Source organism: Ustilaginoidea virens, chromosome 1 (genome assembly GCF_000687475.1).
Source record: "Ustilaginoidea virens chromosome 1, complete sequence".
NCBI lineage: Eukaryota > Fungi > Ascomycota > Sordariomycetes > Hypocreales > Clavicipitaceae > Ustilaginoidea > Ustilaginoidea virens.
Window position 1 is genome coordinate 2385109 of NC_057316.1, and position 24438 is coordinate 2409546.

The window sequence follows — 24438 nt, forward strand, 5'->3', positions numbered from 1 at the left end:
GAAACGGCGGACACACATTGTGACTTCTCACATTCTACTCTGCAGTGTGCGCCATGATGTTGATCGCTAGACGGGTACGCTGGATGCTGCCCAGATACTCCGTACTGGGACACTGGACAGTAAGTTTCCCCTGCTTCCTTGCCCTTCCCCGCAGAAATCCCCAAGACAATTTGCGACTTGGCCGCTCAGGCCTCAAACTGCGCTGCCGGATAACAGACCAAGACCCCGTTTCTCACGAGTCCCAGCCACCGTGATGCGAACAGTTTCGATTGCCACCCCCCTTCTCTCCGTACGGAGTAGCGCAGTCAAAGAGTCAAGGCAGAGGTCACGCGCCCCCCTCCCCCCCCCTCCCCCCCGCAAATTCAAATCCCTCCTCCATACGGGACCACATCGACAAATCAGCTCGACAACGGCCAAAATGATCGGAAACGCTGGCGGGGGCTTTGCTAGAGTCAGTTCTTTTCCCACTTGGTCCAATGTTGCCTGCCATGCGGGGAAGTGGGGACGACCGGGGCGTGCATCGCTTTCTTTGTGCGACACGACACGTACGAGGTTTCGTGTCCTACTCTGGCGTATGTATGTCATACAATGTGCGGAGTACGGAAAGTGCCCAACATTGCGGGGTCGGCCCAAGCAGCACCATGGCACGATTCGTCAGCGGGGATTCACGTTGCAGTTCGACGTGCCGACAGATGAAGACGGGACAGGTGGTGTCTCGGCTGGCGGGATCTTGTGTGTTTCCGCGTGTTGAAGGCAAGGGGATGACAATCATGATGACGGGCAGTAGCTGTGTTTTAAGAGAGCAAAGCCCAGTTAAACATGCCCCAGGGGGGGGGGGAGGGGTTGACTACAATCGCAAGGATGCAAAGCCCATGTCCGTGCCGCGCTCACACGACAGCAGAAGCAGAAGCAGCAGCAGCGGCGGCGGCAGCAGCCTCGTTCGACAGCCGTGAGCTGCGTCCCAAAGGAGTGGTTTCCCACCGTCGGAAACGTCGACCGAGTTGAACAACGGGAACAGGGCTACGGGTCGATCAGCGGCCAGGTCAGGCTATCCTGTTCGGCTTGGCGCTGCGCAACATTGGCGGGCATCGTGCCCACGCTGGTAGAAGGCGCCGTCGGCAACTCGCACTTGCCCCGGATTTCTTCCCTCGGCGGCTGCTGGTATGCATGCGACACCAATGGGCCCCCAAGGCTTCTTTTTTGACCGCCCAACCGGCATGTACAAGCTCCCAGTATAGGGCAATCGTTGTGGTCGAAGAGGGTCTCGGAGGATGGTGTGGCATGGAGTTTCGGGGGGCATGGAATTCGGGGGGGGAGAAGTCCCAGTCGTCATTGATCGTGGCGTGGCCACGGCCAGCTTTTGGTGCAATAGGCGGCGTGGGCAAAAGGCAACAATGCCCATGGATGTTCAGCAGATGACCCAGGGCGTCCCATGTTGTTGACAGGGAAGAGGAAACAAAACAAACCGCTCAGGCGGGATGGCCCTGTGCCGATGCCAAATCAACAAGGCCCGCTGACAACCGGACGCGTCATGTCTACACCGTGAAACCAGTGACCGTCACTCTTCAAGATTGGTGACAGCCCCGGCCCGTTCAGCAACCAAAGGCGATCGAGATTCCAAGGAGTACCATATCTCTGCTCAGCTACGCAGTGGTAGACACGCCCTGCTATGATGTTATGTACATGAACTACTCGTTCACCTGGAGGCCGGAAAACGAAGACTCCCGCTGCTCCTAGGACATCAGACATCAGACGTGATGGGAAAAAAAAAAGAATAAAAAAAGACATTATGCCAACGCCAACTTTTGACTGCCTTTGGCCCGCGCGAACAACGTGTATCTTGGTATCATGATAACAGGACTTGGACCCATGGAACGGCGTATTGAAACCCCTGACGCGATACCCACCTGGCAGCAGGTACAGCTGGTCTTCATTTCTGGAATCCGACAATGATACACTAGCATGCGCACCTCGAATCCGTCAAGTTGGAGAATAGCCGGTGCCAGGATGTCTGCCAACTTTTTCATGTCTGGACAAGTTGTCAAAACTTGAGCCCACCCAGGCGTCTGGGGAGAAGAAAAGATCTGACAATCAGCACATTGGTCGTCGAGTCGTGGTTTTCGTCCTGTGTTTTTTGGTGCCCATTGCCATCCTTGGCACAGCTGATTCTGGCCACAATTGAGGGAAGATTTGGCCAGCCCCCACCCTCATCCCCCCTCCCCCCCCTAATTCGTTTTTTTTTTGCTCCATTATTTTCCATCCTCTCTAACCGAGGAGCGCGGCACCTCCAGACTCGACAGCTTCAATCTCCTCGAGTTCAATTGGGGCGCGGCGAAATCTGGCCGGCAGCTCAGAGACGTCGAAAAAGACTCCGGCTGGAGGCTGGATAGAGCCAAGTTGAGATCCGGAAGAGCCACCGATGCCCCCTTCGACGGCACGAATAGTCTTCTGGAGGGGGCCGTGCTGCTGGGCATGGTCACGATAGGAAGAGAAGGACGAATGTCGAGAGGCAGACGAGCCGTTTCCACCTGTTGCAAAGGACTCGGGCAACTGTCCCGTGGGGGAGGCGGGGTGAGGCTTGGGAGAGTGGTCGAGGGATGCTGCAAGAAAAAAAAAAGAAAAAGAAAAAAAAGAGAGAGAGAGACAGAAAGACGGGTCAGCGTGGTGAGCTCGAGCAGCCGGCGGCACCGCGGTGGTGGTTCACTAACAAGGAATGGATCGCTGGCCGATGAACTTGATCAGAGGAGTGCGCTCGGCGTGGGCAGCAGCCTGGCGGAGAGCTCGAGTCGCAAGCATGGCTCCTGTACACGTCGTGGCAGAGCGGGAAGGACTTGGTCGGGTTCAGCTCGGGGAATTTCTTTGGTTTCCTGGGTTTCTTTGGCGGACGTGAGCGGACGTGAGCGGACTGCGACGGCCAGACTTTTTCTCCGCGGTTGGGGAATTGTAGAAGGAAGGGGCTATGAGAAGAAGGAGAAAACAAGGAAGAGAAGAAGAGAAGAAGAGAAGAGGAGGAAGAATAAAAGGCGATCTGGTAGCTTTAGAAAAGGACCAGGATAAGAGCGGGGGAGCGGAGAGGAAAGAGAAACTGGAGAAGAAGGGCGGTTAAGTGTAAAGATTATCGGGTGATAATCTTTCGATAGCGATGCGGGTCAGTCGGTATGTACAGTACCTAATGCACGGGCGCACGGAGCACGGGAGTACGGAGCAAGTCGAGTTCTGGTGTGCTGCTGGGGGAGGGGAAGCTTGGCGACTGCAGGCGCCACACGGCCTAGAGTGGTTCAGCCAGGTCAGTACATGCATGTATGCACATGGGAAGCCTTCAAGGCCGCCGCGCCCAACCCCCGAGGCCGCTTTTTTTTTTACAGCCTTCTTATATGTAACCTTTTTATTTTATTTTATTTTGCGCACTTGGCGTCGGGTTTACTCCAGCAACTTGTAGATCCGTGGACCCGTGCAGGCGGGGGGCCATTTACAGGGAGATGCTGGGGACGTTGGTGCCTGGTGCCTGGTACCTGGTACCTGGTACGGACGTAGCTGGTTACCCTGAGACTTGACGTTTTGTTGGGGGAGTTGGGCGGCTGTCGGGGGGGAATGTGGCAAAAATAAAAAAAAAAAAAAAGATAAAGGGATAAACAGGGGGAAAATCACACTCGACGACTTTTACGTTTAAAGTGAGAATCAGATCAGATCACGCAAAGATCAGCTGCTGCTCCGTGAGACTGCTCTGCCCACCACCAACTTTCTACCCACCTTGGGAGGTAGGTACAGTACTCCGTACCCAGTACCTACCTTACCTTAGGTACCTAGGTACCTACCTTAAGAGCCCAACTTGTCCGCCCCACGTGCGTCGGACCTGGCTTGTCCCCCGGGCAAAGTCGGAACCACCAAAGTCGAGTGAGGCGAGAAGATCGGGCCTGGTCGATCCATTAATCCATTGCTTGCTTCTTGCACGTGCCTGGGCCAGGGGAGGCTATAGCTAAAAGCAACGTCCCGAATCCGAGGCAAGCGGGGTGACGATGACCTCTTCCCGCCGGTGAGTGTGCGACGGGGGGTGGTATGGGGGGCAGAATGCATCAGCCGGATGTTCACATGATGACGTGCTGTGGGTGACGAACGCTCATTTCTCATTTCTCGACCAAGTAGCATCGACATGGGGTAATGCTCTCTTGTTTGCGAGCTTTTTAAAAAAGTCACATGTGCGCGCTAGTGATGACTCTCCCGCTCTTCGCGTTTTGCGATACTCCTCCTCCTTCAGATTCATCACCAGAAAAACCCATCGTCGCTGCGCCCCCACGCAGGCAGGCCGGCAAATCAGCTTGCCCTAGTGCCATGCCACAGCGGCCCAGCTTCTTGGTCAAGAGTCTGGCATTGAGTCGACTCGATAAACTTTGCCCTCTGCTCTCCTGCGCCAACCATCTCCTCGCCCACAAGTCAGTCCTGCCCCCGTTGGTTGATGCCATGCATGGGAAATCAAAATTACGCTTCGGCCTCCCAACGTGTGGGCCAAACCTTCCATCGTTCCTGCAGCCTCCAATGCGCTCAATGCCCGGAAACCCCCCAAATGTCTGATCCCGGTCCTCGTCTCTACTAAATAAAATGGATTCAACCTTCCAAGGGGCCTGTCTGGGGGGAGTTCAGTAATCCGCGTCATATCCGTGCTTCCAACATCAGAGAAAAACCCCGAAGCCGATCCGACAACACGCAACTCCAGACAGTAACAAAACCGCCCCCCCCCCCCCCCCCCCCCCGCCGACCACCAATGATTCTGCCCGGATTCAGAGCCGCAGTCGTGCTCACAGCCCTGCTGAGCACCATGCCAGGCTGTGCGGCAAGCAAAGAGACCGCCGTTGAAGCAGCCGAGGCTGGAATCTACGCCAACGCCTCCGCCACCCCCGACATCAACTCGCAGTGCCAGCTGATACAACGGGAAACCGATCGTCTCTTCGGAAAGCCGCTGACCAGGGACGAGTACTACGAGCGCAACTGGCTGTGGCTGCGGTGCCGCACATCAATCAACCCGACGTTTGACGCTGGCGGAAGCTGGGTGGGGGAATGGGGAGTCTCGGTATACGAAGGCCTCCAGAACAGAGGCTGCGGGTTCCTCAACTGGCACTTCAAGTACGTCAATCAGCGAGATTGGGGAGACGTCATGTTCGGCTTCGACTCCAACGATGAATGCGAGGCCAAGGGCCTCAAGGGCGTTTCCACCAAACTCTTGGACATGGCAAGGGAGACGGCCCGCAAACTCGATCGTGAGTTTCATGTCTGGAATTGCGAGCATCTGGATGGAATATACGCCGTGGGCACAGAGGGGCTCGAGAAAGCGCCTGGCACAAGCAAGGGGTGAAAGCAACAAGACGTCAAACCTGTCAAACCTGTCACACGGCCGCCGGAGCCACTTTATTTCTCCCGAAGAACAGCACAACGTTCGGGGAAAGGAAGGGAGGGGGGGGGTGGCTTGGAGTGTGAAAGCCGGGTGTTGATAATTCATTAAGCTCAAGTTATAGTCTAGGGAGAAAGAGTTTGAGGAATAAAGACGACAGCTTCATTCATTCCGGCACAGTCAGTTTGCCACAGGGAACCAGATTCCTTCCAACATGCAACAACATGCACAGGAAGTGAGCATACGGTGGGTCGTTGCGGATGCAGTGCGACAAGCCCGTTAGTAAAGACGGTTGAGTTTCCTTCTTGTTCGTCATCATCCTTCGGGATACAAATCGACGCTGCACACCACATCGGCGCGCCCCATCTGCACCCCGTCTGCATGCCGTATCCATTGTCCGCATCCATTGTCCGCACTTCTTCGCAGTCCGTTAGGTTGTGAAATGTCCATGTATACTTGGTGTCCAGTTGAACCTCTGGCCATCTCCATCTCCTCTTCAAACTAACCCTCCATCGCTTTCTTCACAATATCTAGGCACTCTGAGGGGTCCTCAAACACATGCCAAGCGCGGCGCGGGATGTCCTTGAAAGCTTTCTCGAATCTTTCCGGCTTGTTTTTCTCGTCGATTCCATATTCGGCAACTTTCGTGGCCTTTCGGATCAAAATAAGCTGGATCCAACCTGGCACTGCCCGGTACCTGGTCGACAGCCCGTTAGCAAGCTAGCTTCAACCGCCTTTGGAACTCGGGGCATGTCCTTGAGACGTACATGTAACCGTAGGCTTCTGGATCGGATTGTGTCGAATCTCCAATCACAATCATCTTTTTCCTCGGCAGCCAAGTATGAATCTTCTTCATCCGATCTACCTTGTACTCTTCTGTCCCATATGTCAAGGCTGAAAGCAGTCCAGCCACGGTTTTCCAGCTCGAATCACGAAGGATCAAAGTCCCAGACGGGTAGTGCTGCTTGCGGAACTCTTTCAGAAAAGGATAAAGGTTATAAGGCGAGGCAGAGAGGTAAAACCAGGCCGTGTCTTCAGGAAGAGCGGATCTGATGCCAGCGTAGAGTTCAGGCATTCCTTCAATAGGACGAGGTGGATTAATGAAAGTTTCGCAAAGTATCCCCACCGGATCACTCGTCATGGTGACCTTGATGGTATCGTCAATATCTGCACGGCATCAGCGACTGCAGGGCATCTTCTTGATCCTGTGATTTGGTGGGGAGAGAAGGAAACCAAATAATCCTTACCAGATATAATGCCCCAGCCATCATCTCCAGCGTAGTATGTCTGCATACTGGCAATGCTGCCCTGGCCACCTCCGATCTCTGCGGACATCTTGACGAGCGAACCTCCACTGCTGTCTGAGACCTTGAAAACGTTTGAAGATATTCCGTTGACGTTGGACGGGCCCAATTTCAGTTGCTTCGACTGGTGAGTTGCCGCTATGGTTCTGGCTGGTCGGACATTCCACAAAAAAGGTAGAAGCCTCTCCTCAACCGTCTTACGTTCAGCTGCATCATCTGCTAATCCAACGGCACGGACTACTCCAGTCACCATGTCCATGAGCTTCTGTTTATCTTCACGCTCAAAAACAGCTGCTACAAACTCGGCCTGCCATGCTTGGCTCTGAGAAGATCGGTAGGCAGTGTTGTCGAGGAGCCAAACGACGTCATCCTCGGTGACCGGTTTGGAAAATGGACGGAAAATGTTGAGCCGATCTAGCCAGCCAGTGAACCCGGACTTGTCTTGAGCCAAAGGGATCGAGGAACTTTTGGCCAAGGTGAGGCCTGATTCGATGTCGTCAAATCCCTTTTCTTTTCTCGTTCGCAGCTGCATGGCGCTGGCGAGTTCCGAGGGCTTGAATTCGTTGCTGTTGCCTGCCATGTTGGTGATTTTTTTCGAGCTCGAAAACGAGCCGGTAGTCTGTTCATATACGCTGCGTCCAAAGTCATATGCTCTCAGGCGTCAGGCTGCCTTGTTGTCCCTTGCTATCCAGTGCTTGCCGTCAGCAGTGTCGTCGTGTGAAGGGATCCGAGTCCCGTGTAGGTGCCTTGACGTTGGCTCGAGGGCAGCAGGATATCTTAGCTGCAGAAGCTGGGCCTCAAAGGGGACTAGGGTGGTTGATAGTCCTCGTGACCTCCAATCAAAGGCATGACTCTATCATGATGGTCGTAGAAGCTGGGGCGGCGCGATCAGCTGCGAGCCATGCTGCCACACTTTGGACATTCCGCGCAGGTGCTGCCCGTCATCATTTGAACATGAGTTTCCCCGGGGTCGTCTTGCTCTCAAAGTCTATCATTTTTGCGCAGCAAGTTGCCCCCAACCCTGACCGTCCGACCGTGACCTCCTGGGCGTGCCTGCCTGGCGTGCAGAGTATTCGCCACCTAGGCACTCATCCAGTTGGCAGGCAGGTGGGTTAATGAGACGCACCTGCCTAGCCGCGCCAAGCGCTTACTTTTCATCCCTTCCTTTCCTTTCCTTTCCTTTCCTTTCATTTCTTTTGTTTTCTTTTGTTTTCTTTCTCTTCCTTTCTCTTTCTCTCTTTTCTTCTTTGGCCATGTTTGATTGCTGGTAAACCTTGCTCCCCGATTGAAGCAGCTCAATACCACTTGCTGGGAAACAAAAGTCACAGGGCCATTCAAGCAACCAGGAATAATGTACGCGTCAGATGTCAATATGCAGCTAGAAACCGAGCGGGCACAGGCCGGTTTGCCGCGCCGACGTCGTTAAAACAGGGGGGTTTAGTGGCTCGGCCCCACCTGGTTTGGGGAAAAAACTACATACGCGCCACATTGACATCAGCTCGGTTCACAGCCATGTCGTCAAAACCCCATCACCTTCTCCGTACGATAGTTTTGTGATTCCGTATTTGCCACAACAAGTCCGGCTTGCTCCCCATCAGCTGTCGAGCTCGGACGGTCTCAGACATCAAGGGCACTTCGTAAGACGCCCAGTCATGCTTCTTTGCCTGGAGACAACTACCTCGAAACGAACCGTCTGGAATGACGTTGCTTTCGCATCAAATGTACAGCCCATTACACCCGCAATATTAGCTGTTTGAGTCATCGGTTTACTTGATCCAAGGATAATCATTGTCGAATATGCTCTCGCATCTACGCTTTCACCGGCGGGGCGCGTCAAATCCAACATCTCCTCTACCAGATCAGCAACAGTCTTTCCCGCCTCTTAACAATAACGAGTCTTCCCAGACTGTAGATTCGTCCTCGCCACTGGACGACAGCTCCAATTCTGCCAGCTCTTTTCATGCGCCAACGCTCCAACCGATCACGAGACTGACCTCTGCGGAGTCAAGTCTACAATACAAAAAGCCAAGCGATTTCGGGTTGCCGTCCGAAAGTCGACCACAACAGACGAAACGCTCGTCTTATAATGGAGATATGGGGTTTATCGGCGGAGCCGCCCTGAAAAACTATCGTAGAGATGTGGCGACCTGGCAAACGATGACTGGTGCACACAATTTCGACCCAGCGGGCACCATCTTCGCTGATGATGGGAACCGACTTCAAGGCTCTGGCGACCTGGAGGCAATTCCAGATGCCCCCAGTACTGATCGAGTCCGGAAAATGACGCCTTTCAGTACACCGACCGATTGGCAGACAACGAGTTCGTCAAGTCTGGGTCGAAGATCAGCGGGAACCAGATCGTCCCAAGAAGCACCAATGACGCAGACAAATGCTGCCACCGCTACAACGGCCGAAAGCCAAAAGGGGAAAAAAGGTCTTCCATTCTTAAAGAACCCGATGTCGACTCTGTTAATGAGAAGAAGGAATAATCAAATTGCACCAGCCCTACACCCGATACCACTGAAAACTAGCGAGGAAGAGCTATCTTACGATCCCCGCATTAGAGGTACTCGAGTCCATGACTTTAGCGCGCCAAGAAAACCAAGAAACATACTTGCAACACGACCCATAATCTTCTCTCAACCTGCTTCCGAGGCATACTTTCAAAAAGAACGGGTCCAAAATGCTGATAAGACCTTGTTTCGGGGAGAAGATCCACCAAGATCTCGAAATAATGATCCGCAGTCACTGGAATTACTCTCAACCAATCAATCGTCAAGCGAACCCCAACATACCACACGATGCAGCTTAGATAAGAGGAAGGACCATGTCGATGAACTGGAGCGCACAACCGATACGAAAGTTGTTGCTTCGTCACCTCCAAGACCGGATACGACGCAAAGTACACCTCCAGGGTCAGGTAGCACGCCTTTGAGTGTCGTATCCAAGCCCAGAGAAACCAGCCCTAGAATATCTCCATCGATACGAACAAGTCGCTCGAGAAACGGATCATGTTCAGAGACATTCATATCTGCGATTCCAAAGCACATGAAGAGTACTTCCTCTAGATTTAGCTTTGATATGGTGGGAGCGGCAAAGCAGGAGAAGCTGTTGGAAGAACGCCATAGGCAGCGAGAGCTCGAGCGTAAAAGTCCTGCTAGTAACGGTCTCGAAGACTCTAGGTTCGCTGATTTTGATGAAGATGCCCTTGATTATGATGCCATGATGGAAGACGATGGTCTTGAGGAACAGATTCCAGGAGTCAACGTAGATTTTGAACTAGAAAACCCAGAGCCAGGGGCAGGCGGTCTAGAATGTGAATTGGATCCGGACAATGACCAGGAGCATTTTGCAGGCTTTTTCTTTCAGCGTTCTCTTACACCATCATCACTCGTAAGTCCGAACAGCACTGGAATGATGGCCACGCCGAGGGATGCTGATGGCAAAGTTGTCGGGTTTTCACCGTCAAAGGATACTCCGGGAATGCCTGTCCCGCCTGAAGCAGTCAATCAATCCCTGCAACTGACATCCGAGGATAGGGTGTCAGGCTCGAGTATCGATTACACCCCTCAGCCGGCTGCAGATGCCCGTTCGCAACTGGAAAAGGAAGACGACTTTTATTATGACGATGGCCTGGTCGGGTTGGAAAGCGAGCTGTCTGAGGATGTCGCAAAATCATCAGATAAAAATAATCAACCCTTTGATGAATCCATATTTGACGAGGACGATACAGACCCATTTGGACGGCCCGTTCCTGGAGCTTTTAAACGAGCACAGTCATTACGGCTGACTATACAACATGGCTCGATGAACCGAGAGTCAGACGTAACATCTCATCTATCCACGCACTCTGCCATTTCGCTCTCGACCGCTCACACTTCCCTCGGCACCGACGCCCAGGTAGAAGGCGAGACGCTGGATAGTCGTGCCGAGAGACTGGAGAAAGAATGTCATGCTCATAATGCTGATCCTTTCGAGACCGGGGAAGAGTCCGTGGCTGCTTACCAGGCAGCTCTAGCTGCTGCTGCTCACAGGGCAGCAGCTACTGGCAGGTTTCATAGGAGCTCTTCACCGCCTCCGGTTCCTTGCCAGGCTGAAGATGCTTCCGCTTCGGACTATCGGGACGATGAATACGCAAACGACAGTCACGGCGACTTTGATGATGACGCCGATTTTGACGACGATGCCATTATTGCCGAGGCAAATGCTAGCGCCTTGGCCAATGACTCGGACGGGTGGTACGGTCAAGAATTTGGCTTCTATTCGGCACCTCCAGGTTTCCATTCACTTTCTCATGCGTCGGGATCGTCCAGTACTCTCAATGAGTATAAATATGCAAACGGTGGCTTCTTTGGCCCGGAAGGAAAGGGGGGAGTAGATCGAAGTGCGAGCGGGAGGATGATATCCCGAGAACCGAATTTGACGCCCATCACCGAGAGATCTGAGTATTCCAATCGCAACTCTTTAATGAGCTTAGGGTATCCGCCTTTAAGCACATCGACTCCCGTTGCACAGAACCCAGGACTTGCCCAGCTTGCTATGATGGCCGATTGCGGTGACGATCAGATGACGCTTTCGGCACTTTTGCGGCTGCGATCTAGAGCTTGGGGGGGCTCTCAGGTTAGCCTCGCCTCTAGTCGAGAAGGATCTCCACGGTCCGAGCGAGGCGATAATCCCGGTGTTTGTTGGCCCTCCCATTCCTCGCACGGGGCTGCCATTCAGGCAAAACACGGGCTTGGAAGGAAGTCGTCGGTATATTCGGCGGTGGGGTATGATGACGATTGCAACTCTGATGAGGCGAGTGCTTCAGGAAGCCCAACGATGATCATGTCCACCAACGCAGGATTGGATTCGTGGCAGATTTTGTCGACAGCCGAGGAAGATGCTGCAGATAGCTTGTCAAGGGATGACGTACCGAGCCGCTCTTTGTCCGGCAATAGCCCAATTACGAAAGCGAACTCTTTGCCTTCCACTTGGGGCAGTGATTGTTGCGAGACGACACGGGCAAACGATGGACAATCGTCCAACCCTTCACAACTACCATCCGTCAAGGGACATCGTCACAGGAACTCGGCAGATAGTGTGTCGTATACAAAGGAAGAGGATGGTGGTGAAGCGCGTTGGGTCATTGAGCGGCGGCGTAAGGGCGAGTCTGGCGGAGCGGACGTCTTGGAGCGTGAAGTAGTCGAAGGGAGGAAAATCTGAACAAACACATGTGTGAGCACGGTCTTGTCGAACTAATCATGACTTTGACGTGGCTGCGGAGAAGCAAGGAACAGCACATGGGGAAGGACCTTTATCTCACTTGAAACATGGACGCTGCAATGCTTGGTTTGTATCTTGGGTATGATTGCAGATTTTTGGCGTCTTGGGGTTGAAAAGAAGTCTGACAGTTTTGGGGGTTCAATGGCCGCAGTGGTGAAGACGGGATTTGGGGCACATAAGACGTGAGGGTATATAAATGTTCCCGTTGGATATCATTACATGCATGGGGTGTTTGGGGCGAATGATGGGCTCATACATAGCTCGGCTGAGCCTTTACGAGCAACGTTTTGGAGCTGATTGGAAGCTTTCCTGTCATGTACCGGTACTAGCAAACTCTTTTACCTGCAAGCTAGACCAAACGCCGAATTGATAAACGGGAGTTGGCCAGAGATAATTGCCAAGCCAGCTTTCGAAACGCAGGGGAAAAGCTTGGGGTGGTCCAGGACGTCCAGAACCTCCAGGACCAGAAAGCAGCACTGGTTGACATCAATTGCATATTGCATACTGCACTGCACACTGCACGGTGCACGCGGGTATCGGGGCAGCGCTAGCGCTAGGCTTCCCCACAGTTTGATCGACTGGGCTTCCAGGGGGGTTTGCCACTGATCTAATTCGTCGGGTGCTGAGATCTGCGACATCTGCGACATCCGCGACATCTGTCTTGGGTGGGGTCGCGTAGCTAAATTTACCGACTCTTTTAAATTAGTGGCTAATATTACGGGACTTGCCTGGCTTCCTCAAAATGGAAGGCTCACCCTGGCCCGTCTGACACGCCCTCCTTCCAAAACATAGGCCTATCATGATGCTTACATGACCGCACGAGGAAGTAATCCCCCTCTGGTGCCCATTTCCAAATATCAATTGCTCTCCGCAGCTTATCCCTCCACCTTTGCACAACGCCTTTCCGCAGTTGCCTGACGTGAAACCTGACATTCAGTACGGGCCTTTACGCCAACCCAAGTCCGCTTCAGTTGCTGTCGTTCGTTCGATACCCCTCGATTGGGGGGTTTTTTTTTCTTGGTTATATTTATATACCTACCTACCTAGTTGGCTCGGGCAGCTTACCAGGCTTTAAAAACTGCATCAAGTCGCCTCTCTCTGCGATTCCTTCTTTGCCGTCTTGCTGTTGTGGTTGTGTCAATTGGCAATCGCCCGTAATCTCTGTTTCCCAATTCATTAGCGACATCTTGCGCTGCCGCCCGTCGACAGGTTCTCGAAACCCGACTCACTCTCAAGGTATATTTATGGTTGTCCAGTGGAGGTACTTTGCGGCGGACCCGTTCAAAGCACACCAGACCCCCCTACTCGAGGCGGGCCGCTGAATCCAGGAACAGATCGGATTTAACAAGCTCAAACTTGAAAAAAACCATATACAGGCCGGGCAATTTTTTCCAGCCTATAAGTCTAGCCTACAGCATAACTAAGTTTACCCTCCTTATTGACTCGCGGCACCTGCCAATGTCTCTTGCCATGGATGGTGCAACCCCGGAGAGGTCTCCTCGCGGACCTTCCAGCCCGGAGCGGAAAGTTGAAGCCCCAAGCGTGGAATCCCTTCTTGTACCTGGTGTCGGCAATACCAGCCGGTCCTCGTTGGCTGCTGCGGGTGAGGATATACTTGCTCTCCAAGATCTTGACCCAGCCCTGAATAGGAAGATGCACTTGGTGAATAATGTAAGTGGCCGTGAGGAAGGTCGGAATAACCTTTAGTTGGAACCGTGAACTTTCCAAGCGGGTTTTACCCCTCATCCCTTTTTTGGGCTGACAGAAGAAATAAAGGCCATTGATGAGATTGGCTGGACTCCATACCATCTCAAGCTGTTCTTTCTCAACGGTTTTGGGTGAGTGGCAAACCTTTCAGCTCCATTGACAGGGCTTGTCCCTATGCCTCTTATGCAGCAGGCAGCGGTCGTCGAAACAGCGAATTACTAAAATACTCCCTCACACAAGATATGCGGTAGACTCCTTGATCCTTCTCTTCCAGTCAATTGTCGCAGGGCCGGCCTACAGGGAGTTTCATAATACCGGGTACGAAAACGCGCTTACCATTGCTGTTTATTGTGGCATGCTTTTTGGTGCCCTTTTTTGGGGCTTCAGCGCCGATGTCATCGGTAGAAAGTATGCTTTCAACATCTCATTGTTCATGTGCTCGGTATGCTGCATCTTGGCAGGTGCCATGCCTAGCTGGCCCAGCCTCGCGCTTTTCATTGCGCTTCTTGGTTTCGGTGGGGGAGGTAACCTCATTATGGATACGACCGTCTTCCTGGAATACCTTCCAAGCAACAAACAGTGGCTCTTGACTTTCCTTGCCTGTTGGTGGGGCTTTGGCCAGGCCATCACGGGCTTCATCGGTTGGGCGTTTTTGGTTCCGGAAAAGTGGAATTGCGCCGACGTCAATACATGCTCCAGAGACAACAACTGGGGGTGGCGTTATTGCCTCTTTACCGGCGGAGCCCTGGTTTTAGCCATGTCCATCCTGCGGCTCACCGTCGTCCGTCTTCGCGAAACACCAAAGTACCTCCTTGGGATGGGTGAGGACGAGATGGTTGTCGAGACTTTCCAATTCTTGGCCCACAAGTACAACCGCCCATGCTCTTTGAACCTGGAGAAGCTCCAAGCATGTGGGACAATCCAGGCTGCCCGAAACTCGACCGGCTTCTCGCTGAAGGGATCAGCACGTAACTTCAGCGGGCTCTTTTCCACAAGAAAGGTTGCCATGTCAACGCTTATGATTTGGCTCTCTTGGACACTTATCGGTCTCGCCTATCCTCTTTTCTATGTGTTTCTGCCGTACGTGCTGCCAACCCCCCTTCCCAAAAGAAAAAAAAAAGAAATTCAGTTTCGAGGTTTATTCGCCCTTCAGCGGGGAATTTTTCTCGCCTTGTTGTGGCTATTGAGATCTGATCATGTTGTAGGACGTATCTGGAAAAGCACGGCTTGAACTACAAACAAACGCCATTCGAGAAATGGCGCAACTATGCCGTTACCAACGTTTGTGGTATTCCGGGCCCAATCATCGCCGGATTCCTCTGCAACACCAAACTTCTTGGCAGGAAATACACCATGAGCATCGGTGCTCTGATGACTACGGCGTTTTTCTTCGGATATCCCGCCGTGTCAACGCGGGGACAAGATTTGGCCTTTACTTGCCTCATTGCTTGCGTCCTCAACATTTACTACGGCACTCTGTACGCGTACACTCCAGAAGTGCTGCCTAGCGCCCATAGAGGGACCGGAAACGGAGTGGCAGTCGCTTGCAATCGCATCATGGGCATCATCTCTGCGGTGGTGGCAACCGAAGCGAATACCGCTACATCTGCGCCGCTCTATGTTTGCGCCACCATGTTCATCGTCGCGGCAATTGTTTCCGCCTTGTTTCCATTTGAGCCGTATGGTAGAAGAAGCTCCTGAGCCGAGTCCCGAGTCCCGAGTCCCGAGTCCCGAGTCCCCAAGTCCCCAAGTCTGATGTCGTTGAGTGAAAGGGCGGCACAGGGCAGGAAAGACCAGACACCATGTGCGTGAGTATTTTGTTGATAGAAAAAAAAGTGCCCAGTGTGAACTGAGACAGGAATGGATTTGATACAGGGTAGTCCGTATAATGTGGTGAGACAGGAAGCAGCAACCAACTAAGCACCAGGTTCTATCTATTTCCCGAAGCCGAGGATACGGCGTAATGTCGGTACCAGTTGCCAGGTACCTACTGTACCTACCTCCTAGGTAGGTACTCCGTACATAGTGCGCTGCACTGTAGCCCGCAGCGCAAGCGTAGTACAAGCGCCCTGTCAATCCGACTTGATGGGCTGCTTTGGCGCAACATGCAAATCAATGAGCAAACCCGACTTGCTGTCACACTATAATAGTCTCATCAGAAAACCGCTCCGTCTGCTCACTCCAGTCATGATAATCAATCGCTTCTTTCACCTCTAGCCAGCAAGCACTTGAGGGGCCTCGATTTGATGTACTACGTAGCGTATCGCATATTGCGGCTGTCAGTACGGAGTAAGCTTCTTCCTTTTCCATCGTGCAAAGTGCACAGTGCAGCAGCTTAATCCCCAACTAAAACCGAGGTTTCTTGCCAGCAGATTGCATCCACCAGCTTTATCGTCAGAGGCATCATCACCATGCCAACTCGCTCCAGCCTGACAAAGCTCACACTATGTCGGCAATGCGGCCGTAGCATCTGTCCCGTTTCAAACACAAGATTCTTCCACCCTTCCCGCGCATCGCAAATTTCCGCGCAAACCTCAAAGGACCAGGAGAGTCGGCAAGATGGGAAGCGGGGGGAAACAGAGGGGGATGCTGACAGCGAGGATGCCGAACGGGGTGCTATGACTCGTCGATTAGAGGAGGCTACGGAAGAGGCTCTTCTGGCCGGAGGCGCATCGGGCAGGCGGGCCTTGGAGGATGCAGGGTTTTCAGAAGCACTCAAGGAGAAGCTTTTGAAAAAGATGGCCGACGCCAATTCTGGCGCAACCAAGCATGCGGGACATGGCATGCAAGATGGACCGGCCTCGGCAGCGGCGCGCGCGGGAGGGCAACTCACCCACTTGCCGAGCGGAAGCCCTTGGACAGGTACCGAGACTACTGCGGATGCTGTTTTCAGAATGCTGAACGATGCCAAAAAGCCGCTGAAAGCCAGCGACCGTGGCGGGTTCCAAATCCTCCCGGTGGTGGCGGCCGCCGCGGATGCGCGGATGCGGCGAAGCGTGCCCCAAAGTCCCGGCCAGAGAGCCGCGAGTGCGCGAGACAAGGCGAACGCGTACGTCGGGTCGGACCTGAAGACGGTGAGAGGGTTGAGCGACGAAGAAAGGAAACAAGTCAGGGCCGAGCTGCGAGAGCGCTTCGAACCGGCAGCCAGGGCTGTGCCGGCTTCTCTCTCAGGACTGGCAGCGCTGGCCAACCAGCGGATCGAGGACGCCATTGCCCGAGGCCAGTTCAGAGACTTGCCTCGCGGGAAGGAGACGCAGCGAGACGCGAGGGCAGGCAACCCCTTCATCGACACGACAGAGTATCTGATGAACAAGATGATTCAGCGCCAAGAGATTGTGCCTCCCTGGATAGAGAAGCAGCAGGAGCTGACCAAGGCCGCGCGGGTGTTCCGAGAACGGCTGCGCAACGATTGGAAGCGCCACGCCTCCAGGACGATTGCGTCCCGAGGTGGCTCGCTGCAGGAACAAATGAAGCGAGCCGAGGAGTTTGCCGCGGCCGAGGCGGCGCACAACGCACGACGAAGCAAACATGGCGAGCAAATCGAGGTTGCCGCCGAAGCGGAAACCGCGGAAATGCAACAACCACAACAGCCTGTCCCATCGCCGTTCCGCGATGCGGACTGGGAGAGGGCGGAACAGGCATACATGAAGCTATCCGTCCAACACCTGAACAGCCTGACGAGGAGCTACAACCTAACGGCGCCAGAGCTGGCGAAGAAGCCGTACTTTTCCCTCGAACGGGAGCTGAGCTCTTGCTATGCGGACGTTGCGCCGCTGGTGGCAAATGAGATCAAGGCCAGGGCCGTCAGACGCTGCGACGTCGGCCCAGGCGGCTCCGGAACGACGACGTCGACGGGCCCTACCATGATGGAGAAATTATCTGGCAAGGATAGGGTAAGGATCCATCTGGAAGCGGAGGAAAAGGCGTACGGCTTGAAGGAGTGGTGGCGCGACTTTTGGAAACGCAAGTGACGTGGGGAAGTCGCTGTGCTTTTGCGGGTGCAGACATACATACATACTGTGCCAGTGCGCGCGTGGCGGCGGAAATGGAAATCGTACAAAGACGGGTTGGTTGCAACAGGGACATGACTAGCGCCGTGACCTGTCTTGGAAGTCGGCGGCGGTCCGGGGGGACCAAGCCACTGCCGCCTGATGTCGAAGTCGAAGTCGAAGTCGCCGGATGGGCTTGCTTCGCCGGTGAGGACCCAAAACGGCAGCGCCACAAGGGGGGTTGGGTTGGTACGGAGGAGATGTCGAGACGTCGAGGAGATGGGGCGCACGCGAGCGCCGTCACAGCACGACGAGCCGCACAAGTGCTCGGAACGCGGCAGAATGCAGAACGGCTCTAGCAGCCAATATGACCATGACCCTCGACGGCCTACGGATTAGCAAATGAACAATTCTGCGGAGGAAGTCGCACGACCCCAGGCCCAGGGCATATGGCGGATGCAACCCTGGCGTGACCAGGAAGCTTTGTCACCCCCAGACGTTCATATACCCGACGGATGCAGGGTGACCCGACGCCAACGTTGCCCCGGACCACGTCCATGCCGGTCGCCTGACGCAGCTGATTGCGCTATTGGAAGCAGATTTTCTAAGCGACCAATGCTGGACGGGTGGATGGCAACTTTGACTTGCACTGACGGGGAATTTTTATATTTTTTTCTTATTTTTCTTATTTTTCTTCTTTTTCTTTCCCCCAATTTTCAATTCACGGAAATCTTCCTTGGTGGGGCCGGTTGACGGGGCTGAGGCACCAGAACCTGCTTCCCCGCACGCGCTAGGCCGGGGCGGAACATAGCACGCGGTGGCTGGGTGGGGAATGTTACCGACCCTAGGAGATCCCTACCTAATCCGTGCTAGCGGCCGAATTTTCTGCAGCGGCAGGTCGCGACTTCCCCGGCCATGTCCTCGATTAAAGAACTTTGAACCTCACTGTTCGTCAACCTAGACTCGCTCACTTGGTGTGCTCCCCGGATGCTTGGTCTTGGTGCACGCGGTCGCGCATATGGGCCCCTGGCAGTCTCCAAACCTGGATAACGTCAATCTATAAAAAGGATTTCCCTGGGCGGCTGTCGCTGCCACCTCGCTCACTTCGCACCTTCTTACCCCAGAGTCCAGCAGACCGCTACGGCCGCACTGTAGGCCCTCTCTCCTGTTTTGCTACACCGCGCCGCCTCTGCTCTGCATTGGAATAACCTTCCGTTGCCCACTCCAGGGTTGCCTTGTTCCAACGTCGCAATCGCTCGACCGTAGACATTGTCGCGCATGTGGTGGCTCGTCAACCCTCTGCCTTACGGTCCCGCTTTCCCCCTTGGCTCTCAGCATGATGGCGTTGAACAAGGAGACAGGCGAGCTTGGCCACGACGTTGAGCACGTCAATCTCGATCCGGCAGATGGTCCTGGTCCTGGTCCTGGCCACGGTCACGGTCACGGTCACGGTCACGGTCTGTCCGACCCCGCCAAGACGCATCTTGACATCATCGAAAGTGCAAGAGCTGCTGCTGCTAAAGAGCAGGCCATGACCCTCTGGCAAGGGCTGAAACTGTACCCAAAGGCTGTCGGCTGGAGTCTGCTCATTTCCACGTGCATTGCCATGGAGGGATACGACATCAGTCTCGTCAACAATTTCTGTAAGCGCCGCGGCTTTGCTTCTAAATTCCTACCGTCGTTCCGCGAGTTGCGCGAGTTCCGGGGCCCAGGCTGAATCGCTGACCTCTTTTTGTCCGTCCGTAGACGCATTTCCTCAGTTCACTCGCAAATATGGCGAGTTTCAACCCAAGACTGGCACGTACGAGGTCACCGCGCCGTGGCAAGCAGGGCTCAGCAACGTAGGTCGCTTCGCCTTCCTCACCTCCAAGGCCTGTTTCCACAGCGTCTCTCGCAAGTTGCGCCAAGCCTCGGTCGAAAGTCCAGAACCAAACGTCATATCGGAAAGACCCTTGTTGCTGATTGTTCACGATTCCAGGGCGCCATTGTCGGCGAAATCGTTGGCCTCTTCATCAACGGCATTGTCTCGGAGCGCTTCGGGTACAGGTACACCGTCATGGCCTGCTTGGTCATGATCACGGCCTTCACCGCCATCTTCTTCACAGCACCCAATGTCCAGACTCTCCTGGCGGCAGAGATACTGTGCGGTGTCCCCTGGGGCATCTTCCAGACCCTGGCCGTCACGTACGCATCCGAGGTTTGCCCCGTCGCTCTTCGCGGCTACCTGACCACCTACGTCAATTTCTGCTGGGGCCTGGGCCAAGAAATCGGCATTGGCGTCATCCGATCCATGTTGAACCGTGACGATGAGTGGGCGTACCGTATCCCCTATGCCTTGCAGTGGATGTGGCCCCTGCCCCTCTTCATCGGCATCTTCCTCGCCCCCGAGTCGCCATGGTGGCTGGTGCGAAAGGGAAAGACGCAAGAGGCGAAGAAGGCTCTCCTGCGCCTCACCAGCCTTGACCGCGAGACGGATTTCGACGCCGACGAAACCATCGCCATGATGGTCCACACCACGGCGTTGGAGGAGAAGATGACGGCGGGGGCCTCGTATTGGGACTGCTTCAAAGGCGTGGACCTGCGGAGGACCGAGATCGTGTGCATGACGTGGGCCATTCAGAACCTGAGCGGCAACTCCTTCTCCAACTACTCGACGTACTTTCTGAAGCAGGCGGGCCTATCAGACAGGGACGCTTACTCGTTTGCCCTCGGCCAGTACGCCATCAACATGGTGGGTGTGTTTGGGGCATGGGGCTTGATGACCATGGGCATCGGACGCAGATCGCTCTACCTCTACGGCCTGTGCGGGCTTTGCTGCATGCTCTTCATTCTCGGCTTCCTGGGGCTCGTGCCGGAGGAGCACCGGACAGCGGCGTCTACGGCTACGGGCAGCATCATGATAGTGTGGGCGCTGTTCTACCAGTTGACGGTGGGAACAGTGTGCTACTCGCTCGTGAGCGAGCTGTCGTCACGACGGCTTCAGATCAAAACAGTTGTGTTGGGGAGAAATCTTTAGTAAGTCTTGGCATTCCCCCACCCCTTTCTTCCTTTTTTTATTTTTTTTTATTTTATTTTTTCAATTCTTTCTATAAACACCCCCGTGTTGGCGATGCATCAGCTCTTCTCTACCTGCTCTATTCTGACCAGCGCTTAGTAATATCGTCGGCATTGTTACCAGTGTGTTGACACCCTACATGCTGAACCCAGGAGAATGGAATTGGAGCAACTACACAGGCTTTTTCTGGGTAAGTCTTCAGCTAGAGTGCTGTTTTGGTTTGGGTTCGGCAACACTTTGACTTGTGCGACGATTGACTCGGGATATTTGAATAGGGAGGCATTTGCTTCTGCTGCATCATCTATACGTACTTTCGTATTCCGGAACCGCGAGGCCGGACCTTTGCTGAACTGGACGTCTTGTTCGAGCGCAAGATTTCTGCCCGGAAGTTTGCCAGTACAGAGGTGGATGTGTTCCACGAGGTTGTGGAGGACACGGTAATGGATCAGTATGAGACAATCATGGACCCGAAATCCGAAAAAGGACCCGGGCAAGCATGATTTTGTGTCTTCTTGCAGTATGTGGCATGATGAGCTGTTGTCAAAAATCGCCCACGGAATGGTGCACCAGTCACGGCTCACGGCTCACGGCTCACGGCTCACGACACGTTTGGTTTGCCAGTCGAGAGCAATGTGGGACGCATGTTGGATGTTGAAATGCCATTTTTCGAGTCTTGTTCCTGTTCCTTTTTTGTCTTTTTTTATTTCCTGCATTAGCACTCGGCTTTGAATGTTCCAAGACAATAGAGTAGGATAAAGTCGGCAAGTGAAGGGGGCCAGGAATGAGGTGCACAGTACCAGATAGCCAGCAGTGTCCACGCCCGCGGTGTCTTACGCCCGTGAATAGCTTCCTCTGGCCTATCGGGAGCATGAGCGGGAGTATCACGGCTAGGATCGCCGGAAGGGTTGGAAGACGGTGGTGGTGGTGGTGGTGGTGATGCCCTCATTTCTACTGTACCCTCCCCAGCAACTACCGTAGCATAATGACGCAACGCAGCGACCTGAGGTCGATGGCGTTGCTTGCAATCGATGTTTCAATCATCATAGCACGCTTGATTATTATCTTGTTTCCCTCCGGGGGTCCTGCCGGGGGCGTCTATATGCCGTATGCCGTATGCCGTATGCCGTATGCCGTATGCCGTATGCCGTATGCCGTATGCCGTATGCCGTATGCCGTATGCCGTATGCCGTATGCCGTATGCCGTATGCCGTATGCCGTATGCCGTATGCCGTATGCCGTATGCCGTATGCCATATGCAATATGCCATATGCCAAATGCAAGGCCAGTCCCTCTTCGACGGACTGACCAATCAGCGCCACCATAGGAGACTACGTACCTGGGGTGCCTGTCTCGCATGCAGCATGTATTGTAACAAGTGCCAAGGTGGAACGTGGAGGTCCCTGGCCAACCAACCACGCCGACGCCGACGGCACTTCTACATGGCCATGGATGGCATGGGCACGTGCCTGCACGAGGTCCGCTGTCTTTCCCTGCCATTTCCCACCACCAGCCAGCGACTTTCTTCTCCATCGCCAAGTCATCTTGCTCCATCCTCTCAGCTCCTTTCAGACAACCCCCCCCCCCCCTCCCCCCCCCCCATCGCCCGCCACCATGATGCTGTCGACTCTCCGAATCGCCACCCGACACGCCTCCCGTCGGCCGGCGTCTTCCAGCCTTGCCGCCGCCGTTCGCGCCGCTTCGACGTGGTCAGCTGTTCCCCAAGGGCCTCCCGTAAGAAAACCAACACAGACAAGAAACACTTATGCTGTCCACCTGAAATCGCATCCGTCGAGCTGCGATGCCAGACCGGCTGGCTCACTTGTACCCTCGATTGTGTCGGACAATCCTCATCACTTTATCACGCGTGTGCTAACCCTAACCCGTCCGTCCTTTTTCGTAGGATGTAAGTTGAGACCACGAGGTGTTGCCTGGAACCGCACCGACTAACCCCAGCCGCGCCGCCTGGCTGTTTTGCTGCTGCTGCTGCTATGCTGTGTAGGCCATTCTAGGTATGGTCCTCGCCCTCGCTTTCTCTTGGCCGCTTCTCTTGCCTCTTCTTCTTGTTTTTCTTCTTCTTTTGCCTTCCCTTCTGTGCCTCTGATTTAGTCCCTCATCTCTGACCTCTTCCGTCGCCCTGGTACAGGAATCACCGAGGCCTTCAAGGCCGACAAGTCCGACAAGAAAATCAACCTAGGTACGTCATTGGCGACTTGCATCGCCTCGCCCTCGCGGTTCCCTCGCCGCTTTCCACCTTTGCCACCATCCCCAGTCGCCATTGGACAGCACAGGTTCTCATATTGCTCCTCTAGGTGTTGGAGCGTATCGCGACGATCAGGGCAAGCCTTACGTTCTGCCTTCTGTCCGAGCGGCCGAGAAAAAGGTCATTGAGGACAAGCTGAACAAGGAGTATGCCGGCATTACTGGTGTTGCAGAGTTCCCGGCCCTGGCAGCCAAACTTGCCTACGGCGCCAACTCGCCCGTTCTCGACCGCGTCGCCGTTACTCAGTCTATTTCTGGCACTGGTGCCTTGCGCCTCGGGGCTGCTTTCCTGCAGCGCTTCTTGCCCGGCGAAAAGAAGATGTACATCCCGACTCCCTCGTGGGCCAACCACAAGGCCGTCTTCAGCGATTCTGGCCTCCAAGTTCAACAGTACCGTTACTATAACAAGGACACCATTGGCCTCGACTTTGAGGGCATGGTTGCTGACATCAAGAATGCTCCCAAGGGCAGCGTTTTCCTCTTCCATGCCTGCGCCCATAACCCCACTGGCGTCGACCCGACTGCCGAGCAGTGGAAGCAAATCTCGTCCATCGTCAAGGATCAGGGCCATTTTGCCTTTTTCGACATGGCGTACCAGGGCTTTGCCAGTGGTGACACTGACAAGGATGCCTTTGCCGTCCGCTACTTTGTTGAGCAGGGTCACCAGGTTGCCTTGTGTCAGTCCTTTGCCAAGAACATGGTATGACAATGACAAACTGGAAACCTTTTGTTTCGTTACTCTTTCCTTTTTTTTTTTTTTTTGTCTTTACCTACCCCAACTTGCACCCCATCACAATCCTGGCCCTTCTCTCTGTCTCATTTTTGCACATGATTGTGCTAATGCAGGGGGGCTCGAAACCCTCTCTAGGGCCTCTATGGTGAACGCGTCGGAGCCTTTTCTCTCGTTTGCGCCGATGCTGCAGAGAAGAAGCGTGTCGACTCTCAGCTCAAGATTCTCATCCGTCCCTTGTACTCGAATCCTCCCATCCACGGTGCCCGCATCGCTACCGAGATTCTGAGCAGCCCCAAGCTGTACAAGCAGTGGCTTGGTGAAGTCAAAGATATGGCCGACCGAATCATCACCATGCGGGCTCTGCTCAAGGAAAACCTCGAGAAGCTCGGCTCCAAACACGACTGGTCTCACATCACCAGCCAGATCGGCATGTTTGCGTACACTGGCCTTGGTGCCAATGAGATGGAGAAGCTCGCCAAGGAATTTTCTGTATACGCCACCAAGGACGGGCGCATCTCCGTTGCTGGAATCACCACCGGCAACGTTGGCCGACTGGCCGAGGCTATTTACAAGGTCAAAGGCTAGGCCCGTCGGTTCTTGTCCTGACCGATGGTGCAGTGCAGCGTTGCTCAAACGCGGTCAAATGCAATCAAATGCGTCCAAGGTCTTAAAGGGGGTTTGGGAAAGCAAAACAATCCTGACGGGCTTGTTCACTCGACCGTCGCAAAGCTGTACGACGAGCG

The 24438-nt window shown here is 54.3% G+C and overlaps 9 protein-coding genes across 9 annotated transcripts; 6 read left to right on the plus strand and 3 right to left on the minus strand.

Annotated features, from left to right (window-relative positions):
* Nucleotides 1-2265: 2265 nt before the first annotated feature.
* UV8b_00438 (uncharacterized protein) lies at nucleotides 2266-2796 on the minus strand (the record flags this gene model as incomplete). The annotated part of the gene is made up of 2 exons (XM_043137936.1): nucleotides 2266-2600; nucleotides 2709-2796. 2 exons carry the CDS (start codon nucleotides 2794-2796, stop codon nucleotides 2266-2268), a joined length of 423 nt encoding a protein of 140 aa, XP_042993870.1.
* Nucleotides 2797-4759: 1963 nt separating this feature from the next.
* UV8b_00439 (uncharacterized protein) lies at nucleotides 4760-5347 on the plus strand (the record flags this gene model as incomplete). Its single annotated transcript, XM_043137937.1, has 1 exon — nucleotides 4760-5347. One exon carries the CDS (start codon nucleotides 4760-4762, stop codon nucleotides 5345-5347), a length of 588 nt encoding a protein of 195 aa, XP_042993871.1.
* Nucleotides 5348-5884: 537 nt separating this feature from the next.
* Nucleotides 5885-7267, minus strand: UV8b_00440 (uncharacterized protein; the record flags this gene model as incomplete). The annotated part of the gene is made up of 3 exons (XM_043137938.1): nucleotides 5885-6080; nucleotides 6151-6550; nucleotides 6631-7267. The coding sequence occupies 3 exons, from the start codon at nucleotides 7265-7267 to the stop codon at nucleotides 5885-5887; spliced, it is 1233 nt and encodes a 410-aa protein (XP_042993872.1).
* Nucleotides 7268-9735: 2468 nt separating this feature from the next.
* On the plus strand, nucleotides 9736-11512 carry UV8b_00441 (uncharacterized protein; the record flags this gene model as incomplete). The annotated part of the gene is made up of 3 exons (XM_043137939.1): nucleotides 9736-10080; nucleotides 10159-11367; nucleotides 11498-11512. The coding sequence occupies 3 exons, from the start codon at nucleotides 9736-9738 to the stop codon at nucleotides 11510-11512; spliced, it is 1569 nt and encodes a 522-aa protein (XP_042993873.1).
* A 1898-nt stretch (nucleotides 11513-13410) lies between these two features.
* UV8b_00442 (uncharacterized protein) lies at nucleotides 13411-15360 on the plus strand (the record flags this gene model as incomplete). Its single annotated transcript, XM_043137940.1, has 4 exons — nucleotides 13411-13623; nucleotides 13729-13790; nucleotides 13900-14739; nucleotides 14865-15360. 4 exons carry the CDS (start codon nucleotides 13411-13413, stop codon nucleotides 15358-15360), a joined length of 1611 nt encoding a protein of 536 aa, XP_042993874.1.
* A 710-nt stretch (nucleotides 15361-16070) lies between these two features.
* On the plus strand, nucleotides 16071-17630 carry UV8b_00443 (uncharacterized protein; the record flags this gene model as incomplete). The annotated part of the gene is made up of 1 exon (XM_043137941.1): nucleotides 16071-17630. The coding sequence occupies one exon, from the start codon at nucleotides 16071-16073 to the stop codon at nucleotides 17628-17630; it is 1560 nt and encodes a 519-aa protein (XP_042993875.1).
* A 1357-nt stretch (nucleotides 17631-18987) lies between these two features.
* Nucleotides 18988-21203, plus strand: UV8b_00444 (uncharacterized protein; the record flags this gene model as incomplete). Its single annotated transcript, XM_043137942.1, has 5 exons — nucleotides 18988-19291; nucleotides 19395-19489; nucleotides 19627-20663; nucleotides 20803-20893; nucleotides 20979-21203. 5 exons carry the CDS (start codon nucleotides 18988-18990, stop codon nucleotides 21201-21203), a joined length of 1752 nt encoding a protein of 583 aa, XP_042993876.1.
* A 212-nt stretch (nucleotides 21204-21415) lies between these two features.
* Nucleotides 21416-21649, minus strand: UV8b_00445 (uncharacterized protein; the record flags this gene model as incomplete). The annotated part of the gene is made up of 1 exon (XM_043137943.1): nucleotides 21416-21649. The coding sequence occupies one exon, from the start codon at nucleotides 21647-21649 to the stop codon at nucleotides 21416-21418; it is 234 nt and encodes a 77-aa protein (XP_042993877.1).
* A 665-nt stretch (nucleotides 21650-22314) lies between these two features.
* On the plus strand, nucleotides 22315-24280 carry UV8b_00446 (uncharacterized protein; the record flags this gene model as incomplete). Its single annotated transcript, XM_043137944.1, has 5 exons — nucleotides 22315-22434; nucleotides 22703-22712; nucleotides 22847-22897; nucleotides 23013-23662; nucleotides 23831-24280. 5 exons carry the CDS (start codon nucleotides 22315-22317, stop codon nucleotides 24278-24280), a joined length of 1281 nt encoding a protein of 426 aa, XP_042993878.1.
* Between the last annotated feature and the right edge of the window lie 158 nt (nucleotides 24281-24438).